Source organism: Wyeomyia smithii, chromosome 2, assembly GCF_029784165.1.
Source record: "Wyeomyia smithii strain HCP4-BCI-WySm-NY-G18 chromosome 2, ASM2978416v1, whole genome shotgun sequence".
Taxonomy (NCBI): Eukaryota; Metazoa; Arthropoda; class Insecta; order Diptera; family Culicidae; genus Wyeomyia; species Wyeomyia smithii.
The window spans coordinates 171,995,886-172,021,982 of NC_073695.1; the positions used below are offsets into that span (position 1 = coordinate 171,995,886).

Below are 26,097 nucleotides of genomic sequence, written 5' to 3' on the forward strand. Positions count from 1 at the left end.
TTAGAAGTCTGTTTAATCTCACTCACTTTTCTTAGAGAAGGCTGGACCGATTTTCACAAAATTAGTGTCATATGAAGGTCTAGTTGCCCCATAAGACCCTATTGAATTTTATTGTAATTGGACTTCAACTATGTACGTTATGTATAATAATGGGAAATCAGGCTATGAAAAGAAAAATTATCCTGAGACTACTTGAACTCACCCACTTTTCTCAGAGATATCTGGACCGATTTTCACGAAATAAGTTGCAAATGAAAGGTCTAGTTGCCTGATAAGACCCTATTGAATTTTATTATAATCGGACTGTAACGTTGTCTTTTATGTAATGAAATGTGAAAATCACGAAACTTCATCATCTCAGAAACTACACAACCAATTGGAACAGAACAGGTATCAAATGAACATGCTGTCTTCAGAACCATCGATGATTTTTACAATGAATAAACATGTGATCCAGAAGTTATAAATATAAACGTTTTCCGATGAGTTTATATCATTCACTAATTCTTGCCTTTCTTCGAGGAAGGTATGACTATCTCTGGCAAAACCGAAGGTATACAAGTACTCCAAACGGTCGAATGGCATATATCACCCAACTCAACTCCATGAGCTTAGCATTTTCTGTATGTGTGTGAGTGTATGTGCAAATTTTCAACCTCACTCGATTTGCTCAGAGATGACTGGGCCGATTTTCAAAAAAAAAAAAAAATTGTTTCAAGTGAAAGGTCTAGTTGCCCCATGAAACCCTATTAAATTATGTTGTAATCGGATTTTTAGTTTTTATGTTATGTATCAGATTGTGGAAATAACGAAAGTTCATTATCTCAGGAATCACACAACCGATTGTAAGGAAATTGGTTCTAAATTAACGGGCTACCTAAAAAAAACCCTTAACATTCAAATTTTATAAAGATTGGACATGTGGTTTAAAAGTTATGGAAAGAAATATGTTCTGGAGACTATTTGATCTTACTCATATTTCTCAGAGATGGTTGAACCAATTTTCATAAAATCAGTATCATATGGAAGGTCTAGGTCTAGTTCTTCTAGAAAGGTATAGCAATCACTGCAAAAACCAAACGTAGAAAAGTGCTTCAAAGGGTCGAATGTTGTGTATCAATCGACCTAGTTCGACGAGCTTAACATTTTCTGTATGGGTGTGTGTATAGGTGTGTGTGTGTATGTGTGTATGTAACGATATCCCAATCTCACTCGATTTGCTAAGAGATGAACACAACCGCTCAGAAACTACACAACCGATTTGAACAAAATTGGTTTTAAATAAACGGGCTTCCCAAAGAACCCTTAAGGTGAAACCTCATTGAGTCCAAAAATGGCCGACTTCGAGTCACCACTTCGAATTTTCAAAAGCACAAGACTCGGAAACACTCATTGCGTTCCATATGAAAATTCTATTTAATTTTGCTTCACCACAGCAAACATAAAATAGCATTTTCACAGAGAACGCATTAACTATTTCCGAGTCTTGTGCTTTTGAAAATTCGAAGTGGTGGCTCGGAGTCGGCCATTTTTGGATTCAATGAGGTTTCACCTTAACTTTTGAATTATATATTATATAATTATAGATTGGACTTGTAGTTAAAAAGCTATGGACAGTAGCGTGATATGGAGACTATTGAATCTCACTCATGTTTCTCAGAGAAAACTGGACCGATTTTCATAAAATCAGTGTCATATGGAAGGTACAGTTGCCCCATGATACCCTATTGATTTTTTCTGCAATCGGACTATTACTTTGCCTGTTGTCTTCAAAAATGTGAAATCCAGCTATGAAAAGAAAAAAATCACAGGAGGGTTGTGTGCAAAGCCACGACCGCGAGGTTGAAGTAGAATACTTTTACACAGCTACGGCTGCACATTAACCTACGGCCGGGCGAAACGGTTCACGCCGCTTTTCGCGTTTAGCCTGGCAGAGGCCTAATGTGCACGGCCAACACAATAGAAAGGTGTTTTCACATTGAAAATTAGACACGGCTTTACTGGAGTAAGTGTTGGCAAATGCATCTACCGCTAATACCGCCGCTATCGTACGAAAGCGCTTCGTTTCATGTGGGGAATAATATCAACAACGAAAAATGACGCGCGTCTAAGCACACCCGAACTGTTTCGCCATGCCGCTTCCATTTACTTCCTTATAACATCCGCCTCATGGAAATACCGGCTGCACCTACCGCTGAGGCTGTTACCATACTGCTACTGGTACTCAAAACTATTAACTCTTCAAATTAAGTGTTTTATTTGTCCTCAAAAGAACAATTGTTCAATTCCATATCGGATATAATACAATCGCAGCTCTGTAATATTACTGACAGTAATATTCTTTTGAACAAAATGATCCAACTTTTCCATTAGAGGAAGTGCCGGCTGATGTACGGTAAAAATCTCGCCCGATCGCTCGCGTTGGCTTTCGTTCTCAGGCAGAGACCTGAGACGTGATGACCAACCACAGGGCAAGTGATTTGTTTAATTTGAAGGCAGCCATAGGCGCAACCCGCTGATATATTCTGTTACCGCTGAGTGCTGATATCTGCTGCTGCTGCTGTCAACGTTGTGGACGGTCCATCCAGCTCACCTTCCGACTAATGAATGTAGCTAGTTTTCCCAGAAACACTCTTTTATAGCCGAAGGGTGCTACGTAATAGGCCACGCCCTATCAGTTCAGTTGTTCCATTCACTAATGTTCTTCAGACAAATTATTCCACAATTCGCATTTGATTTTTGTATCCAGCGAATAAACACCGATGGTGCTCTCACACACGCAACGGTTTTAACCCGTATCTTATTGCGGTTTGTAACATCAAGCGATTTCGTTTGCTCGTTGTTGCGTGTTGCATCATGTTGCAACTTGGCAGCTGGGAGACTACGAAATTCTGTTTATGCTGATTGATTGAATCGACTTCATATTAGCTCTGCACAGTCGAACTAACTGCTTTTGTGAATGCGTTCTAACAGGGCAGTTTATTATTCAATGTCGGTTATGCTGATCGCAGCCTTTGCGCTGCCCTTACAGCGGCGGGTTTACTAAATAAAGTAAAAATTAGACAACTACAACAGAATTTGATTGCATCCCGCACAGAATGTCTGCTTGTGTTGATGTCAGAAAATTATTAACCTTCAATTATTTTTTTATTTGCCTTGAAAAAAAAGCATTTTGCGGTTCAAAATCGGTTGCTAATTACAACCTTTGAGCTGCCCTAACATTGGGGGAATTAAGATACACGGACAACATGCACTGTGGAAGCTATTTTACATTCAGTAAATTCGACGGGTGCGACAGATTTAAATTGCTAGGATGCAACACAGAATGCTTGCTTGCGTTGACAAAAATTATTAACTTTCAATGACTTGTTTATTTGCCTTCAAAAAGGCATTTTGATTTCCAAAATTGGAGTTCCTGATGCCAATCTTCATGCTGCCCCAACACGGGGGGAATAATGGCTGTCTGGCGACACACGCTGAGAAAAACCGCGCTGCTCTTGAGACGTGGTGACCAACCACAGGGCTAGTGCTGCTGCTTAGGAAGGACGACTGCTGTTGTCGCTGTCTAGAACTATTATGAGCGGCTCCGGCTGAAACAGGCTCTTATATAGGCCAAATAGCATGTTTTCAATTGCGAGGTATATGATCCTGTCGACCGTACTTGGGAAGCAAGCATATAACGACCAATCATAGGTAGAATTTTTCGTTTTGACAAGGCTTGACTAATTTCAATAGTACAATAGTGTGAATAATAAAATTACAATTATCTTATTTTGGGAAGAATCTTAGAAGATTTTCCAATCTATTATTTATTAGCATTTGAAATTGGACATATTTTTCACTTTTTTCGGTTTTAGATTTTCATTTCACATCCCTATGTAGCCGAACTTCCTGAGAGAAGTATTCTACTTCAAAAATATTCCGAAGACTATTCAAACTCACTCACTTTTCTCAGAGAATGTTGAACCGATTTCCACAAAATTAGTGTCAAGTGAAAGGTCTAACTTCCTCATAACACCCTATTAAATTTTACTATAATCGGACTTTAACTTCGTCTGTAATGAATCAAAATGTGAAAATCACGAAACTTCATTATCTAAGAAACTACGCAACCGATTTGAACAATACTGATTTCAGATGAACGGGCTAGTTAAGGGTTAACTGACGAATTATTATGATTGTACACGTGGTTCAAAAGTTATGAAAAGCAAGTCATATTCGATATAGAAAAAAAATCTTGCTATAAACAATCGAATTTAAAACTATATTTTAACGAATGATATATCGAGCCTACATATAATTGAGTCCAACCTATATTTGAGTACGTTTCGATTATACCACGATCAAAAAAAAATTTCGCGTCATATATTTGAAACATATTTATTTCATGTTATTCGCATGTGTTAATGTATGTTCATATATGTTTGAAGATTATGTTTTAAATGATCGATATGGTTTCACTGCTACCAATGATTTGTTATTTTAGAGTGATAAATAAATCCAGCAAATATTATCAAGGGGTATTTTTTTCTGAAATGAAGTGTGTCGTGTAAATCTATTTTAACAAAAAATAAGTACGAATGAGAAAGGCTTGGTCTGACCGCTAGATGGATTAATTTGGGTTTTTTGTTAGGGAATTAGAATTACGTTGTCCATTGATGTGAACTTTTGTAAAATATCCCAGTCACTTCTTGCAAAATACAATGACCACTATTGTAAAGTGATCAAGTACCTGCACCGACACGCTTCAAGTTTGTCTGCCCTTTCATTTCCACCAATGCCACAATGTCCTGGAGCCCAATACTAATTCACTGCGTTTGTTTGACACAGCTGTCGCAATGTGAGAATACATTTCCAGACAATCTTGGATGTACATTTATAAGTTACAAGTGCTTTCAGCAGCCTGCTTGACTGTCATAGAAAATAGAACAAATCTTTTTCTTCTAAACATATAAAAATGCAGCTCTGTCTGTCTGTCTGTCTGATCCATATAGGCTTGGAAATTACTGAACCGATCGGCGTGAAATTTTGTATATAGGGGCAGGGTAGGGAAATGTACTGGTACGCTACAGTATTCACACGGCAGTAGCAAGATGTTTGTAATTACCACTGTGGAATGAAACACTACGCGACAGTAGCCGCTACCGAAGTTTCATACGATCTGCTTTATCTCTTGCTTTTTGTCACGAATTCAATATGAACAACAATTCTCTCGCTGACTTCTCTTTATATTGTTGTCATCGTATAGACAATCTCTGGCTCGTGTGTTATTGTGACTGTAGCTGTCTGTGCTGTTCATTGCATTTATTACGAATTGAAGTGGAATCACACTTAGCATCGATTTTTATTTGGGTCCGATGACGGTAATTAAATTTGTAAGATTCATGCTTCTATTGTCCTGCTTTTGCCTAAATATGCCTAATTTGGATAAGGCTTTCGCTACAACGAACTATTTTTGAATGAAAAAGTTTAGAAGTTGGGACTCAAATCTTCTTCTCAATCTTCTCAATTCACGATTGATGATATTTTTCGGCAGTGCATATATAGAAATTATTTATTTTCCATTTTATTACTGTGCTAAACTGTCGCATGATTGCTAATTATTGTCATTCGCACAATGCGACAGTCGAGATATCGAAGCAGCCGGAGTTCGGCACAAAAAAGAATCGTTAACCATCCGTGTTAGCTCCTAGTCACATGATTCCCTCAAATAGAGAAGCGTACAGTTTAACGCTGCTGCCGCAGTCTGCAAGAGAGGCAACAGTACTTTTCGATACAGTGTCATGCAAAAATGTCAACTGTTCGACACACTGTATATGGTAGGGGCCAAGAAAGGTGACTAAGATAGTTCGAGACCCCTCTCTCTTCTGGATGGGAGGGGTCCCATACAAATTAAACACAAATTTCTGCACATCTCGAGAACTAACCAACTAAATGGAACCAAATTTGACAGGTGAATGTTTTTAGTGGAAACAAATATGTCCATAATGTTCCGACACCCCTCCTTTTTCTGGAAGAGAGGGGTTCAATACAAACACAAAGTTCTGCACATCTCGCAAACTAACGCAAAGTAAATCGAACCAAATTTGCCTAGTGAATGTTTTTAGGGGTAGAAAATATGTCCATAATAGTTTGACATCTCTTCCTCTTCTCGAAGGGTGGAATTTCCTACACATGAAACACAAATTTCTGCGCATCTCGAGAAATAATCAAGTAAATGGAACCAAATTTGATAAGTTGAGGTTTTTGAGAGCAAGAAAAGTTTCCATAGTGGCTCGATACCCCTCCCTCTTCTGAAGGAGCGGGTTCATACAAATGGAAATCAATCTAGCATGTTGAGGTTTTTCCGAGCAAAAACTAATTTCATGGTGGTTCGACACCTCTTTCACTTATGGATGGGAGGGCTCTTATACAAATTATACACAAATCTCTATAGTGATTTGACACTCCTCCGTAATCTGGAAGGGGAGGGCGGCCTCCCATACATATTAAACAGATATTTCAACCAGGTTTCGCGGAAAACAGCCTGAAATGATTGGGTCGATGTACAGGTGCCAAAACTTGACGCCAAGACGCCATTTTTAAATTCAAGATGAAAATTTCCTGTGTTAATATTGGTGTTTCCGGAACCGGGATGCCGCCCAGAGGACAGAAAAAGTCCCCAAATGCCATTTGGAAATCCAAGATGGTGACTTTCGGTTTCTGAAAACAGCGGGAAGTGACCGAATATCACCCTATATGGATATTTCTAAAATCGTAATGTGGCACTGAAGCCACAAATCGACCTCAGACAACATTTTGAATTGTAAGATGGCAGCTTCCGATTTATGGAAAACAGCCAAAATGGTCGATTTCCACCCAATATAATAATATCCGAATCTAGAATGATACACAGGAGCTAAAATTGACCACAAACACCGTTTTGAACTCTAACATGGCGACTTCCGGTGTCTGGCAAACAGCCGAAAATGACCAAATACCATTCAATATGAATGTTTTTGGAACCAGGAGAACGCCCAGAGGACCGAAATTGATTTCACATGCCATTTTGAAATCCAAGTTGACAACTTTCGGTTTCTGGAAAACAGCCAAAAGTGACCAAATATCACACAATATATCTATCTCCTTATCTCCGTAGTATCTCCGGAACTAAAAATTAAAATTGACCTCAGACACCATTTTGAATTGCAAGATGGCAACTTCTGGAAACCAGCCGAAAATGACCAAATAATAGTCAATAGGGATATTTTCGTAATCGAGATGATGCATAGAAACCAAACATTGACCCTGGACACCATTTTGAATTTAAAGATGACCACCTTTAGTTTCTGGAAAAAAACCAAAATAACTGAAGACCACCCAATATGGGTATTTCCGGTGTCAGATTGATGCCAGAAAAACATCTGAAAATGACCGAATACCACCCAATATGAATATATTCAGAATAAAGGTGATGTACAGAAGCTAAAAGTCGAGGATGTTGTCATTCCGATAAAACCAATCAATCGTTTCAAACGATTTGTCTTTTGACATTGATCATATCCTCTGGCCGATTAATTGTGCATTTGCAGACCATAAACACATGGCAAGGAATCAATCTCCTTATCTCCGTAGTATCTCCGGAACTAAAAATAAAAATTGACCCCAGACACCATTTTGAATTGCAAGATGGCAACTTCTGGAAACCAGCCAAAAATGACCAAATAATAGTCAATAGGGATATTTTCGTAATCGAGATGATGCATAGGAACCAAACATTGACCCTGGACACCATTTTGAATTTAAAGATGACCACCTTTAGTTTCTGGAAAAAAACCAAAATAACTGAAGACCACCCAATATGGGTATTTCCGGTGTCAGATTGATGCCAGAAAAACATCTGAAAATGACCGAATACCACCCAATATGAATATATTCAGAATAAAGGTGATGTACAGAAGCTAAAAGTCGAGGATGTTGTCATTCCGATAAAACCAATCAATCGTTTCAAACGATTTGTCTTTTGACATTGATCATATCCTCTGGCCGATTAATTGTGCATTTGCAGACCATAAACACATGGCAAGGAATCAATCTCCTTATCTCCGTAGTATCTCCGGAACTAAAAATAAAAATTGACCCCAGACACCATTTTGAATTGCAAGATGGCAACTTCTGGAAACCAGCCAAAAATGACCAAATAATAGTCAATAGGGATATTTTCGTAATCGAGATGATGCATAGGAACCAAACATTGACCCTGGACACCATTTTGAATTTAAAGATGACCACCTTTAGTTTCTGGAAAAAAACCAAAATAACTGAAGACCACCCAATATGGGTATTTCCGGTGTCAGATTGATGCCAGAAAAACATCTGAAAATGACCGAATACCACCCAATATGAATATATTCAGAATAAAGGTGATGTACAGAAGCTAAAAGTCGAGGATGTTGTCATTCCGATAAAACCAATCAATCGTTTCAAACGATTTGTCGTTTGACATTGATCATATCCTCTGGCCGATTAATTGTGCATTTGCAGACCATAAACACATGGCAAGGAATCAATGAATTTGGAATGTTTAAAATTATTTAATTAAACACAAGAATGGACGGGACGAAGTTTGCCGGGTCAGCTAGTTTCATATATTCGTAAGACAGCTATTTAGTTAATCAGAGTTTGAAGTTCATTTCCTACGAACGACTGATGGTTTATAATTTTTAATTTTCTAATCTCACGTAAGATTTTGTCGAACTCTCCTTCTTCCCCTTCCTAAGCATTCGTAAGAAATGCTGATATCTCTCGCTCTCAACGTAAAACTTCCTGTAGATCACCCTCCATAACACAACCAATGTTGCCACATACGCGGATTTTTCCAGAAAGGTACGCCATTGAGAGATTTTTGTTAAAGAGTACTAGTCAGAGTTGTGATTTCGATTTTAGTTTTCAATAGTACAGACGAGCATGTGGCAACATTGTTGATAACATCTGTAGGCTCAGATGTTTTCAACAATGTTGCCACATACTCGTCTGTACTATTGAAAAATATGTATCAAGAAGGTATCTTCGCCTGTGCGAAATAATTTGTTTGAAACGTAACATCAATCCCGCGAGCTTTTAATAGTTATTTCTTGTTCGTCCTACACTGATTACTCTATAAGAGGGCATACTTAAATGACGTAGGTTTTTTCCATGACTTTCACACCGCGACCCCCCCACTTATCACTCGTAGCATTTGGTTACAAAAGCTCGACCCCGTACTAATGAGAAACCACAAAAATACAAGTTGTTACGTATAAAAAACAGTTTTATTTCGGGAGAAAATCAAATTCAATTTTGCTAGCGGTAGTCCCAAATTTATTTGTAGACAGAAACTATAAGAATTTTGATGCATATTTTTGGAGAAATCTGCTATATTGCACATTATATTACCGTACAATTAAAGAATTAAAACAGATTGGCAGTAACTAACCGTAAATCTTGTTTCGGCCTCAAGAACGATAGTATGAAATCATTAACACTCATACATGTACACAACGCAGAGTCGCTAGCATGTGTTGTTAATGAAGCCTAATGTAAATAAAATTGCGAGATATATTAGAAGTCAGGAATCATCACAAAGCATTGCGTCGCGTTGGAAGGTAATCAGCTGTTCGGTGTTGACGAAAAAAGAATTCAGGGAACAGACGTTATAGGCAGCGATGCCAGATTGGAAGACATGTCTTCAAATCGAAAACATTTACCCTTCATGTTTATGAAGAAATATGGAAGACATTGAAAAATATGTGAAAACATGGGAAAATATATGATTACGATCCGCATTTTGCAAAGGTAACCTTTTTTTGCTCGACAGTTTTCGTTTTGCCGGTAATTTTTGCAGCCTTCAGTCGGTTTTAACGAGCTATATCAGGTTGGAAGACTTGTGAAGACATTTTTCTCGGTACGTGATCACATTTGAAAAAATAAACTGGCATCCCTGGTTATAGGCATAATTGTTATGATCCGTCGGGCTTACTGTTTGCATAAGACAACTATGCGTTGTCTTATGTCCATTGCTCAAACAGTCGTGCTGAAAGTGTTGCGATTCTGCACACACATAAGTAGGCAAATGACCAATCAGACTTACGCGAAAAATAGAATACCGGTGAGCTGGAAATATGATCTCTAGACCGGAATTGCCCGCCAAAATCTCACGTGTTTGCATAGCTATTTTTCGCACTTGAATGCATTTTATACGTACCCAAAACAATGAGCAACATTCAAGTCCCTTTATTATTCCCGATTATAATCCAAAAGAATGTTAAGGACGGCCGCCTAATAGGCCGAAAATAGATCTTTTATCCTATGTCAATTTTACCCAAAAACTCCAGGGAACTTGTCACAGTTTGAAAAAAAAAATGATATCCCCTCCTCCCATCAATAATACGTCTTTTAAGTATGCTTTCTAATGTTAATTATTTGCTTTCTAATGTTATGCATTTGTATTGTAATTGTGCACTATTGTTTAGTTATTGAGTAATAAAGTCATCGTTTTGTTTTTGGCACCCTCTAGAAGGGGTGAGATTGTTCCAGTCAAATTAAAGTTTATTGCAACATAACCATCTCTAAGAATGTTTTGAACATTCAAATGTAATTTACGTGCTTTTGATTTGTCTAAATGTCAAGCTAAGAAACAAAACCATTTACTTATCTGATACAAGCTTACCCCTACTGACAGACGGTATAACAAAATAACACTGCAATATCTTCTTATTGATAATTTCCGCTCGCACAAGAATTTTCCGAATAACATGTGCAAATTCTGTGGAGAAAACGGTAATTCTGTCGCACTTAAATCCGCTATGTATTGTGCGAAACTTTATTTATTGACGTCATTCCCAAAGGTTGACTGCTTGCTATATCGATGCCAGAATGAATTTGGCGCCATTTAGAGCGCACAATGGTGCCAGATGCCAGGGCATCTGGCCAGATGCCATATATATATAATGCCATATATATATATATATATATATATATATATATATATATATATATATATATATATATATATATATATATATATATATATATATATATATATATATATATATATATATATATAATAGTGTTGAAATATCACCATTTGTGGCAGAACACACAATACTAATTCTGAATAGATATTAGTACATAAATAAATCATTACAAACATTCCCCCCCCCCCCCCCCTATTAAAAAAAAAAGGCAAGCTATCGATGAAAAGTTCCGATCGTGAGTGCTTCCGCCTTTTTTCGTGTATTATTTATGTTCCCGAACAATGCGTTCCACCGAGTCACTAAAAATAAGCAATCATTCGCCGCGTAATAAGGACCGTTTATGCTAGGCAATCATACACAGAGCAGCCACTTTTTCGTCCTATTGCGTCATCTTCATCTCACTCGCACGGTCGAGCTTTGGGCATTTGCAGATAAACAAATCTGCTAAGGAGAATGGATTAAGTCGTTCAGTAGACTAGGGAGAATCTGGAACTATTATCGGTGTAGCCGTTTAACCCTTCCGTTCGATGGGTGCGGTGCAGGGTAAGAATGTCGAAATGCTGTTCGATGTGATAAACAAGCTTTGATTTTCTGCTTTGGTGAACATCATGATGTTGCTCCGGATAGGAAATTCTGTGCGAGTTTTTGTTTGTTTTTGTTGGTCAAGAATACTGTCTGGAAAAATGGCTGGGGAAATTTATGAATTCATTTCGAACGAACAACGCTCGGGGTTAATATCCTGGCACTGAGTTGATTGTCGATCTACTCGTTTACACTTTGAAAGATTGAAAATTTAGGGGTGTGGTTCTGGCTATTGGAGAAATTGCGGCTGATAAAATATGGCTCAATATTTTACGACTATTTTAGCTGATATGTTTTTTTTTGTATACTACTATTTCTTACCATAAATAAAATTGTTATTCGAATTCTAAATCGAATTCACCTCTGCATGCTTCTAAATGCTAACGTGTCGATTTGCCACATTGTACGGGGCATCCCCCTAGCACAAAAGAGTCATAAGGCTTGACCGCAACATTGCACAGTGCAGGAACTGACTTACCGCCAAACAAAGACGAAGCTAAACCTATAACAATGGCAGCTTAACAGCATACCCTAGGACAGATAATGGCATGAGATGGCATTATACGTTATGATCATTACCATTATAAATATTATGATCAAATACAGTGCTTCGGCTGTAACAACCGGCCGAACTGGGAGAGCTGGCGAAGTTCTGGTGGGGTGTATGAGAAAAAAAAAATAATCCGATCAATATCGAGTCAGATGGAAAAGTTTGGCTCCCACTCTGAGGCACTAGATGTTGTTCAACGAGGGCCAATTGGTGTAACTTTTTAATACGGTCGAATTTAGTAAATTGGCTTGTGAAGGTGCGTGTCTGAATATAGATGAGAAATCATGCTGCACGGAGCGATGTGCCAGACAGATTCCAGTTTAGCTCTCATCAGTAGTAATTTTCAATAGAATTTAGATTGGAAAACTGTCGAGGATTTTTGATCGAACGAATGAAATCATCTAGAGGTTAGTGCACTCGAATGGATTAAGGTGAATGTGCAGCGTGGTATAGACTTTCACCAGTGAGTGGTAAAACCAAATTAATACCTAGGTTGTAGACAAATGCCGGATAATTTCTAGTAGCTACTTCATCGCCGTCTCTGGAGTAGGATTTGCAGCACACCATCGAACAGCTTCTGTTGAAAGTTGTTATATGCTACGCTTTAGTAACAATAATTGTCTGTACCCGCGTTTTTATGTGTGTGTGCATGTATGTGTATGTAGGTAGGTACTTGTCATGTCGATAAGGCTCGAAGTAGTACCGCTAAACAAGCACCACTTAAAGTTTGAACGGCAGCTAAAGGGAGCCTACGAAGGAAGGTTTTGCAAAGTGGTACGGCTTAATTAAAACAAGAGCATTCCCCCGTTTAAGCTGCCTTGCGAGCCGGTTTGCTTCTGCTTTACAACGACTTGGGTGTGGTAACGAAACTAAATTCAAAGCAAATATTTAATTACGACTTCCGTTTTAGAGTTGAAAACTGTTTCGGTGTTTTCGTTCCTATTTTCTGCTATGAACACATGAGCTCTAAGACGAAAAGAGTTTGCCGGTAGAAAACGCAAAGACATAAGTTTTGAAGAGCAAGGGCTCAAAAAGCATTTTCAACATGTGTTTTTTTTTCTTGTTATTTTGTATGTGGGTATATACAAACGAAGGTAATTTAGTAGTTCAGTAATAGTACGTCACACTACATATACACTACATATATCAATCAAAGAAATAGTTATCGGTTTCCGTTATACTCTACTAAATTTTTTGGAAATAAATATTGAAATTCAGTCCGCAAATATATATTTCGACTGTGACGGAAATCGATAACTATTTCTTTGATTGATCTCAATCACTCTGCTAAGACGCTCGTTATAGACTTTATAAATTTCACTACATATATATTTCTCAAAGAGAACCCTAGCACTTTGCGCAAGAAGCCTGTGAGCATGTGTTGAGAATTTTCTCGGTAACAAATTTGAACACTTTTAATTGAGCTTGGTGACATTCGCATAATGATTCCTTAATTTAGTCGTTGCCTGCAAACGTATTCGAAAGATAACGTAATTCAGTCGTTGCCTGCAAACGTATTCGAAAGATGATGCCAACATTATTTTTTTTTCAAAACAAAAAATAAATAAATAAAACGTAAATCGTACCGACGCCAAATATTATTCAGCATGATTCTTCTTTTATTCGAATGGAATGGTTCACTAACTTTTATTTTCACAATAATTATGAAATACAAATCAAACAAATTCAGTCAGTTTCAAACCGATTTCCGTCATTTTTGCAGCAATCGATTGGAGCATCGTCTGAGCACCCGTCCAAATACAAAAAATTGTAATCTGATTGTTCGAACCGGGGCTCTACATTTTCGGAACAAAACAATGAAACTAAATATTTCGCGCTGTCATTTCAATTCGAACAGTTTCATTTTCACTTGATTCTTTTCGGCTACTGTCATCGAATCACTTCTTTCTCTCTTTACCGTCTGTTGTGTGTGAAAGAGTGTAATTTTCTAAGCAAAACGTGATTCTTTTAAATTTTATATCACTGTCCTTCGATTTTGAAATGAAGAATTAAAATCGCTCTAAATCACTACAATGACAATCATTGTAGTGATTTCGAGCAGTTTTAATTTGTGATTTTAAAATTGAAGGACAGCGATAGAAAATTTTTGAAAATCACGTTTTGCTTAAAAAATGCAGCTCCTGCAGGTGATATAAACAACTGATATAGTTCAACAACACAATTAAGAATCATCATGTGAGAGTGACGTTGATAATCTCCGCTTTCAATTTTTTTTTTCTTTATAACTCTCCGCTTTCAATTGAAAAGCATTTTTATGATTTTCAAGTCCTTCCGTTGTCAAAATCAAAGCAAGAGCTTTCGAGTAATTTTCATGTGACTCACGAAGTGCTTGAGAATGATACAAAAACCTTTCAATTGAAAGCGGCGGGTCAAGCGTCGCTATAACCTGATAACTGTCAATTGAAAACGACTTTGCCATGCTCTGGTTCGAACTATTGTACTATTGAAAATTGTCAAGCCTTGTCGATATTAGGCAGAGCTGCATGCCACCACGGGTCGACGTGTGGCGATCGTCGAGGGCGCACAATACAGGTGTGACCACTGACAGTATCGAACAGTCCCGGACCAGCAGCGGGAGGTCGCCTAGGGGTGGTGAGTGTCGGACCAGGGACAGTCGACTCCTCGCAAAAGCCACAAGCACCCGGAAGCACCTCTGACGGAGCGAATAGAACCGCTCCCATCACCCAAAAGCACTAACCCGCCCATCGGGACTGGCATCAAGATCCCGATTATGGCAACTGGCAGCGTAGTGAACGGATATGAGCTGGATTTCAAGGCCTTGCTAGTCAAGGCCGTCGAAAGATGTATGGGCACGCGGCCAAGAGTGGCGGCGCTGTCTGAACAACTCGATGCCATAATCGACTTCGCGGCGAATAGGCGAAACATCACTGGCGACTTGAAGCAGAGCCTCCTCCTGCTTCGGAGCACCATTGATGAAGCCAGAAAGGAGCACGAAGAACTCGTAGCTCGGGTGAAGGCGGCCAGGACCGGGAGGGTGACTGCATCTAAAGAGGTGCAGACAGACGCCCCTCCTTCGCGTCGGTCTGCTCCACGGGGAGGTCGCTAAGCGAACGAGGCAATCCCCGGGGGAAACGGCCCCCGGGAACACCAAGAAACGATTGGTCGTGCTACTCCCATGGTAGAACACGCCAACCGGTTCAACCGCGGAAAAGGCACAGGTGGAGGCTACGGGGAACCCTTGGACTACCGTAGAGGGTAAGAAGCGTCGGGAAGGTGCGACGCGCCAAGATGGTGGAGCGGCCAGAGGACCTAGTAAGGTCAAAAAGGCGTGGAGTAGGGGTGATGCCCTCGTACTCAAGACGGATGGGTCGAAGTACTCAGAAGTCTTGAAGAAGATGAGGGGGTAAACCCAGCTCAAGGATCTGGGGGCGGATGTGCGGAGTATCCGCCGATCTCGCACTGGCGAGATGATACTTGAGCTCCGGAAGGACGCCAAGAACAAGGGGGCTACCTACAAAACGGTAGCGGAAAAGATTCTAGGGAAGGAGGTGCAAGTGCGGGAACTCACCTCAGAAGTGACTCTCCAGCTTAAAAACCTGGATGAAATCACTTAGGTGTGCGACATTTCACAAGCCCTCAAAGCGAAGTGTGGGGTGGAGGTGGCTAAGGAGTCAATCCGCCTCCGCAAAGGTCCAGCGGGGACCCAGACAGCTACCTTCCGACTACCGTCGGCGGACGCTAACCTGGCCCTGAAAGAGGCAAGTTGAGATCGGCTGGTCTGTATGTCCTCTGGGCATACTACAGCAACCAGACATTTGCTTCCGGTGCTTCGAGGGCGGACATAAGTCCCGGACCTGCAAGGGGCCCGATAGGAGCCAGCTGTGCAGGTGACGTGGAGGACTGTTGGGACTGTTGGTGAAAGGACTGTTGGGAGTCTCCCAAGTGCATGGTATGTTTCAGGAAACGGGACGTCAAACACTTTATGGGAGGCCCCAGGTGCCCAGCCGGTAAGCCGGCTGCGAAACCACGGGCGTGAGGGTGACATCGCCATCATATCGGACCCCTACCGCATCCCTCCCGGAAACGGTAACTGGGTTGCGGATAAGTCCAGTATGGCGGCCATATGTACGACGAGCAAGTTTCCGGTTCAGGAGCTTGTCTTAACCTCAGAACAAGGGTACGTAGTTGCTAAGGTGAACGGAGTGTTCTACTGCAGTTGCTATGCTCCGCCACGTTGGTCTACCGGAAGGTTCACCCAGATGGCCTCCTATCCATGGAACTAACGGGTCTAACGCCGTTGGTGGTGGCAGGCGACTTCAACGCTTGGGCTGTTGAGTGAGGAAGTCGCTTCACGAACCAGAGGGGCCAGATCCTGTTGGAGGCTTTGGAAAAGCTCAACCTAGATCTGACCACGAGCCAAGTTCTTGGCCTCCGGCGGTCGAGTCTCACGTCCGACGTTCCAGTATCTCAGACATAGACCAGGGATGGTCAGCGACAACCGTGTCGAGGCAGGGGAGGAGGCAAGGGTTACGAATGAGGAACTCATCGTGATCGCCGAATCCCTAAAGGTGAGCAAGTCACCGGGACCAGATGGTATCCCTAACCTGGTGATCAGGCTGGCGATAAAAAGGGCCCCGGGCTGTTCAGGGCAGTCATGCAGAGGTGCCTGGATGACTGTCTCTTTCCGGACAGGTGGAAGCGGCAGAGACTGGTCTTATTGCCGAAGGCTGGGAAACCGCGAGGGGAACCATCGGCATATAGGCCTATCTGCCTGCTGGACACCGCGGGCAAGGTGTTTGAGAGGATCATCCTCAACAGACTGGTGAGGTACACGGAGGGTGTAAACGGTCTGTAACCAGTTCGGCTTCCGGAAGGGCAGGTCCACGCTAGATGTAATCTCTTCCGTCATCAAGACGGCGGAGGTAGCAATCCAGCGCAAGAGAAGGAGAATACGCTACTGCACAATCGTCACGCTCGACGTGAAGAATGCGTTCAATAGTGCCAGTTGGGACTCCATAGCGCTCGCGCTCAGGAGCATCCATGTACCGGTGTCGCTGTACAAGATTCTGGAAAATTATTTCCAGAATCGAGTACTTATTTACGACACGAAGTGCGTCCCAATTACCGCAGGAGTTCCACAAGGTTCTATCCCTGGTCCAGTGTTGTGGAATGTCATGTATGACGGAGTGTTGAAACTCAAGTTCCATGTAGGGGTTGTGATCGTCGACTTTGCAGACGATATAACGCTGGAGGTTTATGGCGAGTCTATCGAGGTCGAGTTGACGGCCACGCACTGTATACGTAAGGTCGAGGACTGGATGCGCTCCAGGAAACTGGAGCTCGCGCATCATAAGACGGAGGTCACGGTTGTGAACAACCGTAAATCGGAGCAACAGGCGGTGGTCCGAGTCGGAGACTGCACCATCACCTCGAAGCGATCCCTGAAGCTCTTGGGGGTTATGGTAGACGACAAGCTCACGTTCGGAAGTCACGTCGACTATGCCTGTAAGAGGGCCTCATCGGCTATTGCAGTACTATCTCGTATGATGTCCAATAGCTCAGCGGTTTATGGCAGCAAGCGAAGACTTCTTGCCAGCGTGGTTTCGTCCATACTTAGATATGGTGGGCCAGTGTGGTCCAGAGCGCTAGGTACTAACAGTTACCGTGGTAAACTGGAAAGTACCTACAGGCTCGTGTGCCTGAGAGTTGCGAGTGCGTATCGTACGATGTCATACGATGCAATCTGTGTCTTGTCCGGCATGATGCCTATCAGCATCGCCATCAAGGAGGACAGAGAGTGTTTCGACCAACGTGACACAAGGGCAGCGGAAATGGTCCAACTCCACAAAGGGCAGATGGACGCACCGACTCATACCGGAGATATCCGGCTGGGTCGGGAGACGACAGGGTGAAGTGAACTTCTCCCTGACACAAATCCTGTCAGGCCATGGTTGTTTCAGTCAATATCTGCACAGGTTCGGACACGCGGGGTCCCCCATGTGTCCCGAGTGCGTGGAGGATGAGGAGACTGCTGAGCTTCTTCGTATGCCCCCGTTTCGTAAGAGCGAGGAGCGACATTATGGCTGTGATCGGGCCTGGCACTACTCCGGACAATCTAGTCCGGAGGATGGGCGACGACCCGGACATCTGGAACGCGGTCTGTGCGGCCGCCTCTCAGATTGTCCTGGAGCTGCAACGTGTGTGGCGGGTCAACCACCAACACGCCAGTGGTAGCTTATTACCAGTCTCCAGGTAGTTAGCTAGGAGGTTATAAGAGTAAAGAGGGTGCATCACGCACAAAAGCAACTCCCCGACGTAATACTTGACCGTCGTTCCGGGAAGACCAGGGCTGGAGACTGAAGGGGTTTTATTGGGTCGGGACAGGGACCAGTAGGTGCCTGGGGGAGTGTAACTACCCCAGTATCTCTTCCCTAGTCTCATCCCCACACTCTGAGTTCTCTTATCAGGTGTCTGTTTGCAGATTTCCCCGCCACCATTAAGAAAAAAGCCTTGTCGATACGCAAATGTCGACCTCTGATTGGTCGTTTTATGCTTCTTTCTCGAACAAGGTCGACAGAATATACCTTGTTAACTGGGAACGCTCACTTTATGTTCTATGTATAATTCATTTCATAACTGTAACGGTACCACATAGACGTTGAATGCTGATCGTTTGCAAAGAAAGAAAAGCCGGGTTTTAATTCCTGGCCGATCGCGCTGGGCGCGTTGATACTTAAGCACCCGTCTATCTGGCGGCTGTTATTGAGTTTTGGTTGGTGGCGTGTGTCGTTCGCTTGCTCGCAGTGTGTTAGAAGAGATAATAAAAACTAGAATCATTCCGTGTCATCGGCAAATTGCAATCCGCAATGACGGTAAATTAAACCGTAAAGTAAAGTAAATTCAACCTCCAGTTGGTCGCTTAATGCTTGCATTCCCTAACATGGTCGATATAAAATTATACCTAGTTAACCGGGAATGCATTTTTTGCGCTCGGCTCTATCACCTCTTCGTGGCCATTCTCTAAATTGTGATATCTCAGTGCAACTTGATACAAAAAAGCCTTGAAAGAGTTTAACTTCACTCTTGTTCTGGATACGGCAGCGAGTGAAACCACAAAGCTGCACATAGCTTCTGCTGTTATTCATTGTTGTTACCGGTCGTTAAACCTATTGCAAGAAATACATTGACATAAGACAGGCTGTCGTATTCCACGTTAACTCTACGGTCGTGTCTTATAAACAACCTCTTAAAAACAAGATGGCTCTTTAAAGCAAAACAAAGTTTATTTACTTCAAAATATCAGAAACATGTTTCTTATACTCAATACCGTGGTTGTGTTTTTCCCCGCGGACATATTTTCTCGTCAAAAACTCCAGCGAAACTTCCAGCGAAAATATTTCATTCTTCTTCTGTCAGTGAGTGAATTCTGGCAGGCAAAATATGGCCTCCTAATTGACATGATGCATGATATTGAGAAAGCAGAGAAAAGCGCCTGCACCACCTAATGGTGACATCCTTTAAGTTTGAAATTCGCCTCTATTGTGTGCCGGGTGTCGACCAGAATGGTTAGTCAAGTTTTGGAAGAAAGTTTAAATCCTCCAGTGATGTTCAGTCTCACTCGGGTAAGTGAATTGTCGTGCATGTATAAGTCCAAGTTTCGAATGAATGAACCATGCTCCAAGCGACACTAAACAGAAACTCCGTCTAGAGACTGACCCCAAATACGCTGTCGTCCGTTTGTTTAGTGAACCATATGAGAAGCAAGTTTAATCTGTGCGTTATGAGATCCATGGGAGATGCAGAGATTATCTCGCATTAAGCCCAAAGCAATTAAAAATTGTTTGGTTGGTCACCCAGCGTGCGGGAGATTTTAGAACACGTTTTATTATGTGTTAATTGTTGGCGAACAAAATTTTCATATCTCCTGCTTTCCGAAATACAAGGATGTACATTCCGCCGGTGTCCTTATTGCATGCCATGCTACGAAAGGCGGCACATCATCCGATGGTAGTACAACAATGCAGTAATTAAAATTTTTCTATTGCTAGCTCCCTGTTGTCATGGTTGCTTCTGGAAGGAAATACTCGGAAGCTCGGGAGAGTCTTGCTTGTAAACGAGTGTAGGCAGCTTGTGTTTTTACTTTCAGCCGTAATCTAATCGTTACAACGAAATTAAAGTGTCATTATAGTAATATTGATGCTATATTTTTACTTGACGATTGGATGAAGCCGCTAGTTTTAACAACAATTTTCGCGCGGGGAATTCAAATCTCCTGTTGTTCGGGGATTTCGCTTCTAAACATTTCAAACATAATATTCAATAAAATTTAATTAATTGTCTTTTGTCTGAATTAAATCAACATAAAAAATTTCTAAAGCAACACACATTTCAATCACGTCACATGTTGAGCACTGGGGCGTGTAAACCAAAGTTAGTCCATCGAAATCGGTTGCTTGAAAACGTATGAAAACGAAGATTACATCGTCTAGCGTTTATATCCGGGAGGTTGAGTAATGAGGGACTAACGATGTTCTTCTGAAGAAAGCCACATTTCACCTTCCTTCGAGTAGCTTCAAATTGATGAGCTTTCGTAGCTCGGTAAGTTTCGAGTGTCTCATCAAAGAAAGTGTTTCGAAGCAAAGCGGAAAACGCTGCTCAACTTCAATCATCAGTTTTGTGTTTTGGTTGAAGAGACGAACGGTAACATCCAATAAGGAGCGCACGTTTTTGAAGCTGTTAGCAAAACGAAATAAAAAGCCTAGTTGCGATGAATCCTTAAAGACAGTGTAAACAGGTTAATCCTTGAGCTTAGTTTAACTGTTGTTTCACGATTTCAAGTTGTTTTCATAGAAATACGTCGTTCATTTTCGACCAAAGTTAACTATTTAGACACATTTGAGTGAACCTCTGCAAATCCTGAACCAATCATCGAAAGTCACAAATCAAGAAGTTGGGTGCCTAGAGGCTTTTTATTGTAAATTTAAGTTTCAACTTGTCTGCGTACGATAGCAAACTAACAAACAATTTAGTTTATATTACTCGCTCAGCACTCTCTTGAATGAATTCTCATTTGATAAAAAATGACCACATAAAATGCGTGAAATGCGACTATGTTTATAAATCTGAAGGCCTTATGCATATGCACTTAATATGACATAGAGAACTCATGTATTTTACGGTTTTTTGAATTTATGTGTCACATTAAACAGCTTTACGTAAAACTTTTTATAAAGTTCTACAAGATTTAAATCTCAAACGATATGATCAAATTTAATGTTAACTTAATGCTGAGAGCACGAAAATCGAAACAGTAATTTGAGTGGGGAAACGCATATGGAAGCGTTATGAAAAATGGTTTATTTTACGAAATATCGGATAACTTTAACCATGTTTACCATATGTTCATTTTGAGTCAATTTCATTACAGTAGGTGAGGGTATTTTGTTTATTTCTTCGACGATTCCGTGCAAATTCGGTGTTGAATCCATATATTGGCAAACTTCGGCACATTGAGATGCATATAGGAACAAATCAACATGGTTGAACGGTTTGATTGATTGACACTTTTTATGAAACAAACCGTTGTATTTAACCACAGACAAGCAGACACTTGACAGACAGAATATTTTTTTGTGAAATCCTAGGACATGTTCTCAGCCCAAGAATATGAAATTTTAAAAATTTTTCTTGATGAAGCGAAATTTCAAAAGGAAACCGATGAACCATTTACAAGGGTAGACTTTAATAAATTCATAGGTGGTCATATGAATATCAAACCGAATCTTTTTGATCACATTATTTTAATAGTTGGATATGTTAAAGTAAAGTTGTTTGAATATAATCTGATTTTTCAATTCACTTTGCCAAATGGATTGCTCAAATCTTTCTGTCATTAATATTAAGAACAACTACAAACCGTATTTAAAGAAATATTTGACAAACGATAGAGAAAAATCAACATTAAGCAAAAATAGTGGCAGTTTGAAAATCAAATGTATAATCAATCGATGTGATTAAGACCAAATTTTGCCACAGTTGTTTTCTTTTCTCACACTTAAATCGTACGTTTATTATGGCTTGCGCATAAATATCAAAACAAAAGCTGCTCCTTCTCTATAAATTGTGCTTGGATTAAAATTTTGTTCACTGATTTCAACAACTCGTTTTTGTGTGCATCCAATAAGTTAGCAGCTTGATTTCGTATAATGCTTTCACTATATTCGTGAACGTTGCCAAAATCCTCTGGCAATACATCCAATATTCAATATAGAACGAAACCGACTGCAACAACTTCTCTTGCTGTTACACTTCCCGTCAACTAGATTTATTTATTTAAAATGCATTTTTTGAAAAGCTCTAGAGACTTATAGCGAAATAATAGCATCCAAGTGGAAAAACGGATTTCAGCAATTGGAATACCACTTATCGACTCACCGTGAAAGACCAGGGGTGAACAGAGGAGGCGGACAACAATTCGAAACCAATAATTCACTTCATGCTCGCTCGTTTCCGAGATGAGTGCAATATCTGCCGTTCACTTCAGCTGCTGTGCAATTGACGAGTCAGGCAGGTTGGACATGAAAATGCCGTAAGGATCGGACAAATTCAATTCAATTCGAGGCTGGTGTTTTGGCCGATCAATCAATTTGATATTTATAGCACCAAACAGAAACTCTAGGCAGGTGCAGGTTTGGAATGCTGAGTGAAGGTGGCTCGAACTGTATTTGCCCAATGACGACGGCTGATAATGACGGTTGATTTGCATTATTTGATGAGCTTAGGGCGAGCGAAAGGTGAACTGTGATTTGTTTAGTTGGGAATGACAATTTTCAACGATAATAAAAACAAATAGAAGTCATTGAAACTTGGGTAAACGAGAAGGTTACGCAGTGACACGCACTTTTTGCGGTGATTAGATAAAAAAAGGTGAGAATGCTTGCTATAATCCTAGATTGGAAAGCCCGAAAAAAGTTTTGGAATTATCGTGAAAACATGTATTTAAAAATTTTTCTTATATCAAACTTTATAGGGTTAATATTTTGACGATGGCAAGCGCACTTATGAAAATGCATACAAAATGTAATAAATATAGGAACTTCGCTGCACTGTATTATGTAGAAATAAGCCATGATTCGCTTATCCATAGACCGGAGCAATAAACTATACAGCTTCAATGAAAATGTACTTCTCAAAGGGGTACTACAGAAAAAGAAAACAAAATTGAAAAAGAAAGTTTCTAGTGACCATTAAATGATTTGTACTACTGTTTCTTAAAAAGCTCTACAACAACGTGTTATGAAACTTAACTAGTGTTTAACCTTTAACATTTCCGATATGTACAAAAAATCGAAAAATGTAAGCAACAATCATTATACCTTCAGCTCGCTGAATGACTATTCCTACTGTCGATACTGCTTGCATGGATTATGTTGTGTTTCCTAAAAGTGAGTATCTTGAGATGGACGATGGTGTTGTCTATCCACTTTGAAGCAGTTCAACTAAGTTGCCAGCTTCGATGGTTCGATATACGATGACCAACTTAGCTCACAACGTTGAGTGCCTCAAACGGATGACTCATGAAGTTTACTTCAACTATATCACACAAATGGGCTAGCGGGAACTAATGTTTCAATTTAGACTAATTGATTGGCTATTCCGAGCAAAGGAATGGTTGAATCGAATTGGGATCGGAGCCACTGTGACACATTGGTTTCAAATTTTCGACGATCATATGTCGGTCAGATTGTTGAAGTAAACTTACCTTGATGGTGGTGCGAGAGCTGGTGTATAGAATTTGTGTGCCGTACTTGGTGGCCATGTCTGTTTGGCCTTAGTGTTGATGTTGGCAGCGTCGTCTTTGACTCGTGCAAGCTAAAAAAGCAGCAGCAACAGCAGTAGCAGCAACAACAACGACAGCAGCAGTGAAAATTGTTGTACTTGTTAGAAACTTAATATTAAGCATGAGCAACCGAAAAAAGCACTGCAGAAAAATTAAATTCGTCTGGTTTAACACACATGCATTCTGTTTTTTGTTATTTGTTTTTCTAACACTTTTATGGGCTTAAATGCACTTGGAATACGGCTTTTGTGTCGATTTACAATGAATTCCCTTTGTGTGCTGTTGTTTCGCTTTTTTAATGATGGCAGCAATTCAACACTTGCGAGCTTCCACTTCCCTCCTCCGATATAATAACCAAATTGAAACTGGAAAAACGAGTGAAAGGCAGCTTTTTACACGTAACTGTGGATAGAAAATCATTGAACGAATGTTTACTTTGGTTTCCGTTAATTGGCTAAAACCAACACAGTCGCATTCGAGTGACGATGTTCTTGTACATTATGTAGCTGAGCAGACCAAGCGGTAAAGGTTAGTACTTAAAAAGGAAAAGTCAAAACTGAAGGAAGAATAAGATTACAATGGTTGGCAAACACACACTGGAAGTGAGAAAGGTCTTGTAGATGAAACAGCTCGGTGAAATTAAAATGAATGTACGATTGCACATAATAACCAACTAAACTGATACAACTACAGCAACGTTTATTTATTATTTTTTGCTTAGGAATATTAGGGACGAAATGAATCATAGAAATGGAATATTTCTGTCAATTCGCCTATTATTCCATTAAGCGCCATTCTCGATCATTCCATAATCCTAAATGCTAGTATTTATATATTTGTGGAATTTACACTAATCGCAACTTATTATTATGTAGACGAAAATGAAAATAATTACTTTTGAATGTACCTCACAATAAGAGATTCCAATTTCGCAAAGAATTAACGTTGGATACGCTCGTTTTGGTCATAACAAAATAGATATTTGTTACGATTTCCCCGAATTTGGTACAACAAAACTCCACTAAGAGATGATAAAATAGACACCCTAAGCCATTTCTCAACTTTCTCCACAATTCAACACTAAAACCACAGACTAACAGACATAACACGCCGAACAAATTTTCAATAAAACCATCATTTGGATGATTGCAGTAATTTACGTTAGTAACACTAGCATCATCTGCTGTCGTGTTCGCGCTGTGTCATGTATTTCCACGTCAGCGCCAGCGTTACTGCATGTGTCAAATGGGGAACTACAAAGTATGTATGAGATTGCATGACAGCGCCCCAGACGACGTTTTCACGCGATGACTGTTATTCGATTGAAAATTTGAAATGAACGTTTTTTGTGGCGATGGAGCTAGGTTCCAGTGTTACGTCTGTTAGTCTGTGCTAAAACCTTGAATCAATCTGAGTTAAGCTTTAGAGTTTTTTCGCGGGTAAATTGAACCTAGAACCGATATGAATTGAAGGGTGTTTCACTTCAAATATGCACAGACAAAATTCGAGTTTTCATCCAATTGCCACCCAATCATCAGGGAGTATAAAGAAATAATAGGACCTTGTTTTGACTTCATTCGTTTTGCTCATTTCACCTGTAGAACCGAATGCTCGTACCTTAGCCTTAACCCCAGCCATAAGATTCTGCACGACTTCAGAACCGACCGTTTTCAGTATATTAACCCATACGTCAATACCCTCTTCATTTCTTCAACATTCTTCACAACATATCGGAGGATTTTGGCTAAGCGGTCTTTTAATTTGAAACAAATTATTTGATTCTGTCCAACGTTTCAACACCGGTTGGTGTCTTCATCAGGAAAAAAATGATATTGTTCCTCGTTCTTTTCCCTAATGAAGACACCAACCGGTGTTGAAACGTTGGACAGAATCAAATAATTTGTTCCAAATTAAAAGACCGCTTAGCCAAAATTCCCCGATATCAACATTACGGTCGATTCCCATATAATATTCTTCACAACTTCAGGTCGTTCTACAGGGTGTCCCTTCATAATGGCCAAGTACTTCTGGATCAGGCGCAGTTCCGGAGTGATTGGGGGGTTCAGCTCTATCGGCACAAAATCGACTCCGTTCGCCTTGTGCCACCATCTCCTTGGAGAAGTGGCAGGATGGCGAATTCGGCCAGAAGA

General features: G+C 40.4%; 1 protein-coding gene across 16 annotated transcripts in view; it reads right to left on the minus strand.

The window, feature by feature from the left end:
- Window positions 1–26,097, minus strand: part of LOC129725340 (small conductance calcium-activated potassium channel protein) — a 355,723-nt gene that overhangs the window by 234,121 nt on the left and 95,505 nt on the right. For 2 of the 16 annotated variants that reach the window (XM_055681026.1, XM_055681024.1), the window contains exon 2: window positions 23,870–24,312. The exons of 12 other annotated variants lie outside the window; for them this stretch is intronic. In XM_055681026.1, coding sequence (XP_055537001.1) covers window positions 23,870–23,926 — 57 coding nt within the window. In that variant the 5' untranslated portion in view covers window positions 23,927–24,312. Of the gene's footprint in view, window positions 1–23,869; window positions 24,350–26,097 lie in introns of all 16 variants that reach the window. 2 more of the 16 variants (XM_055681027.1, XM_055681025.1) reach the window with 1 other exon arrangement.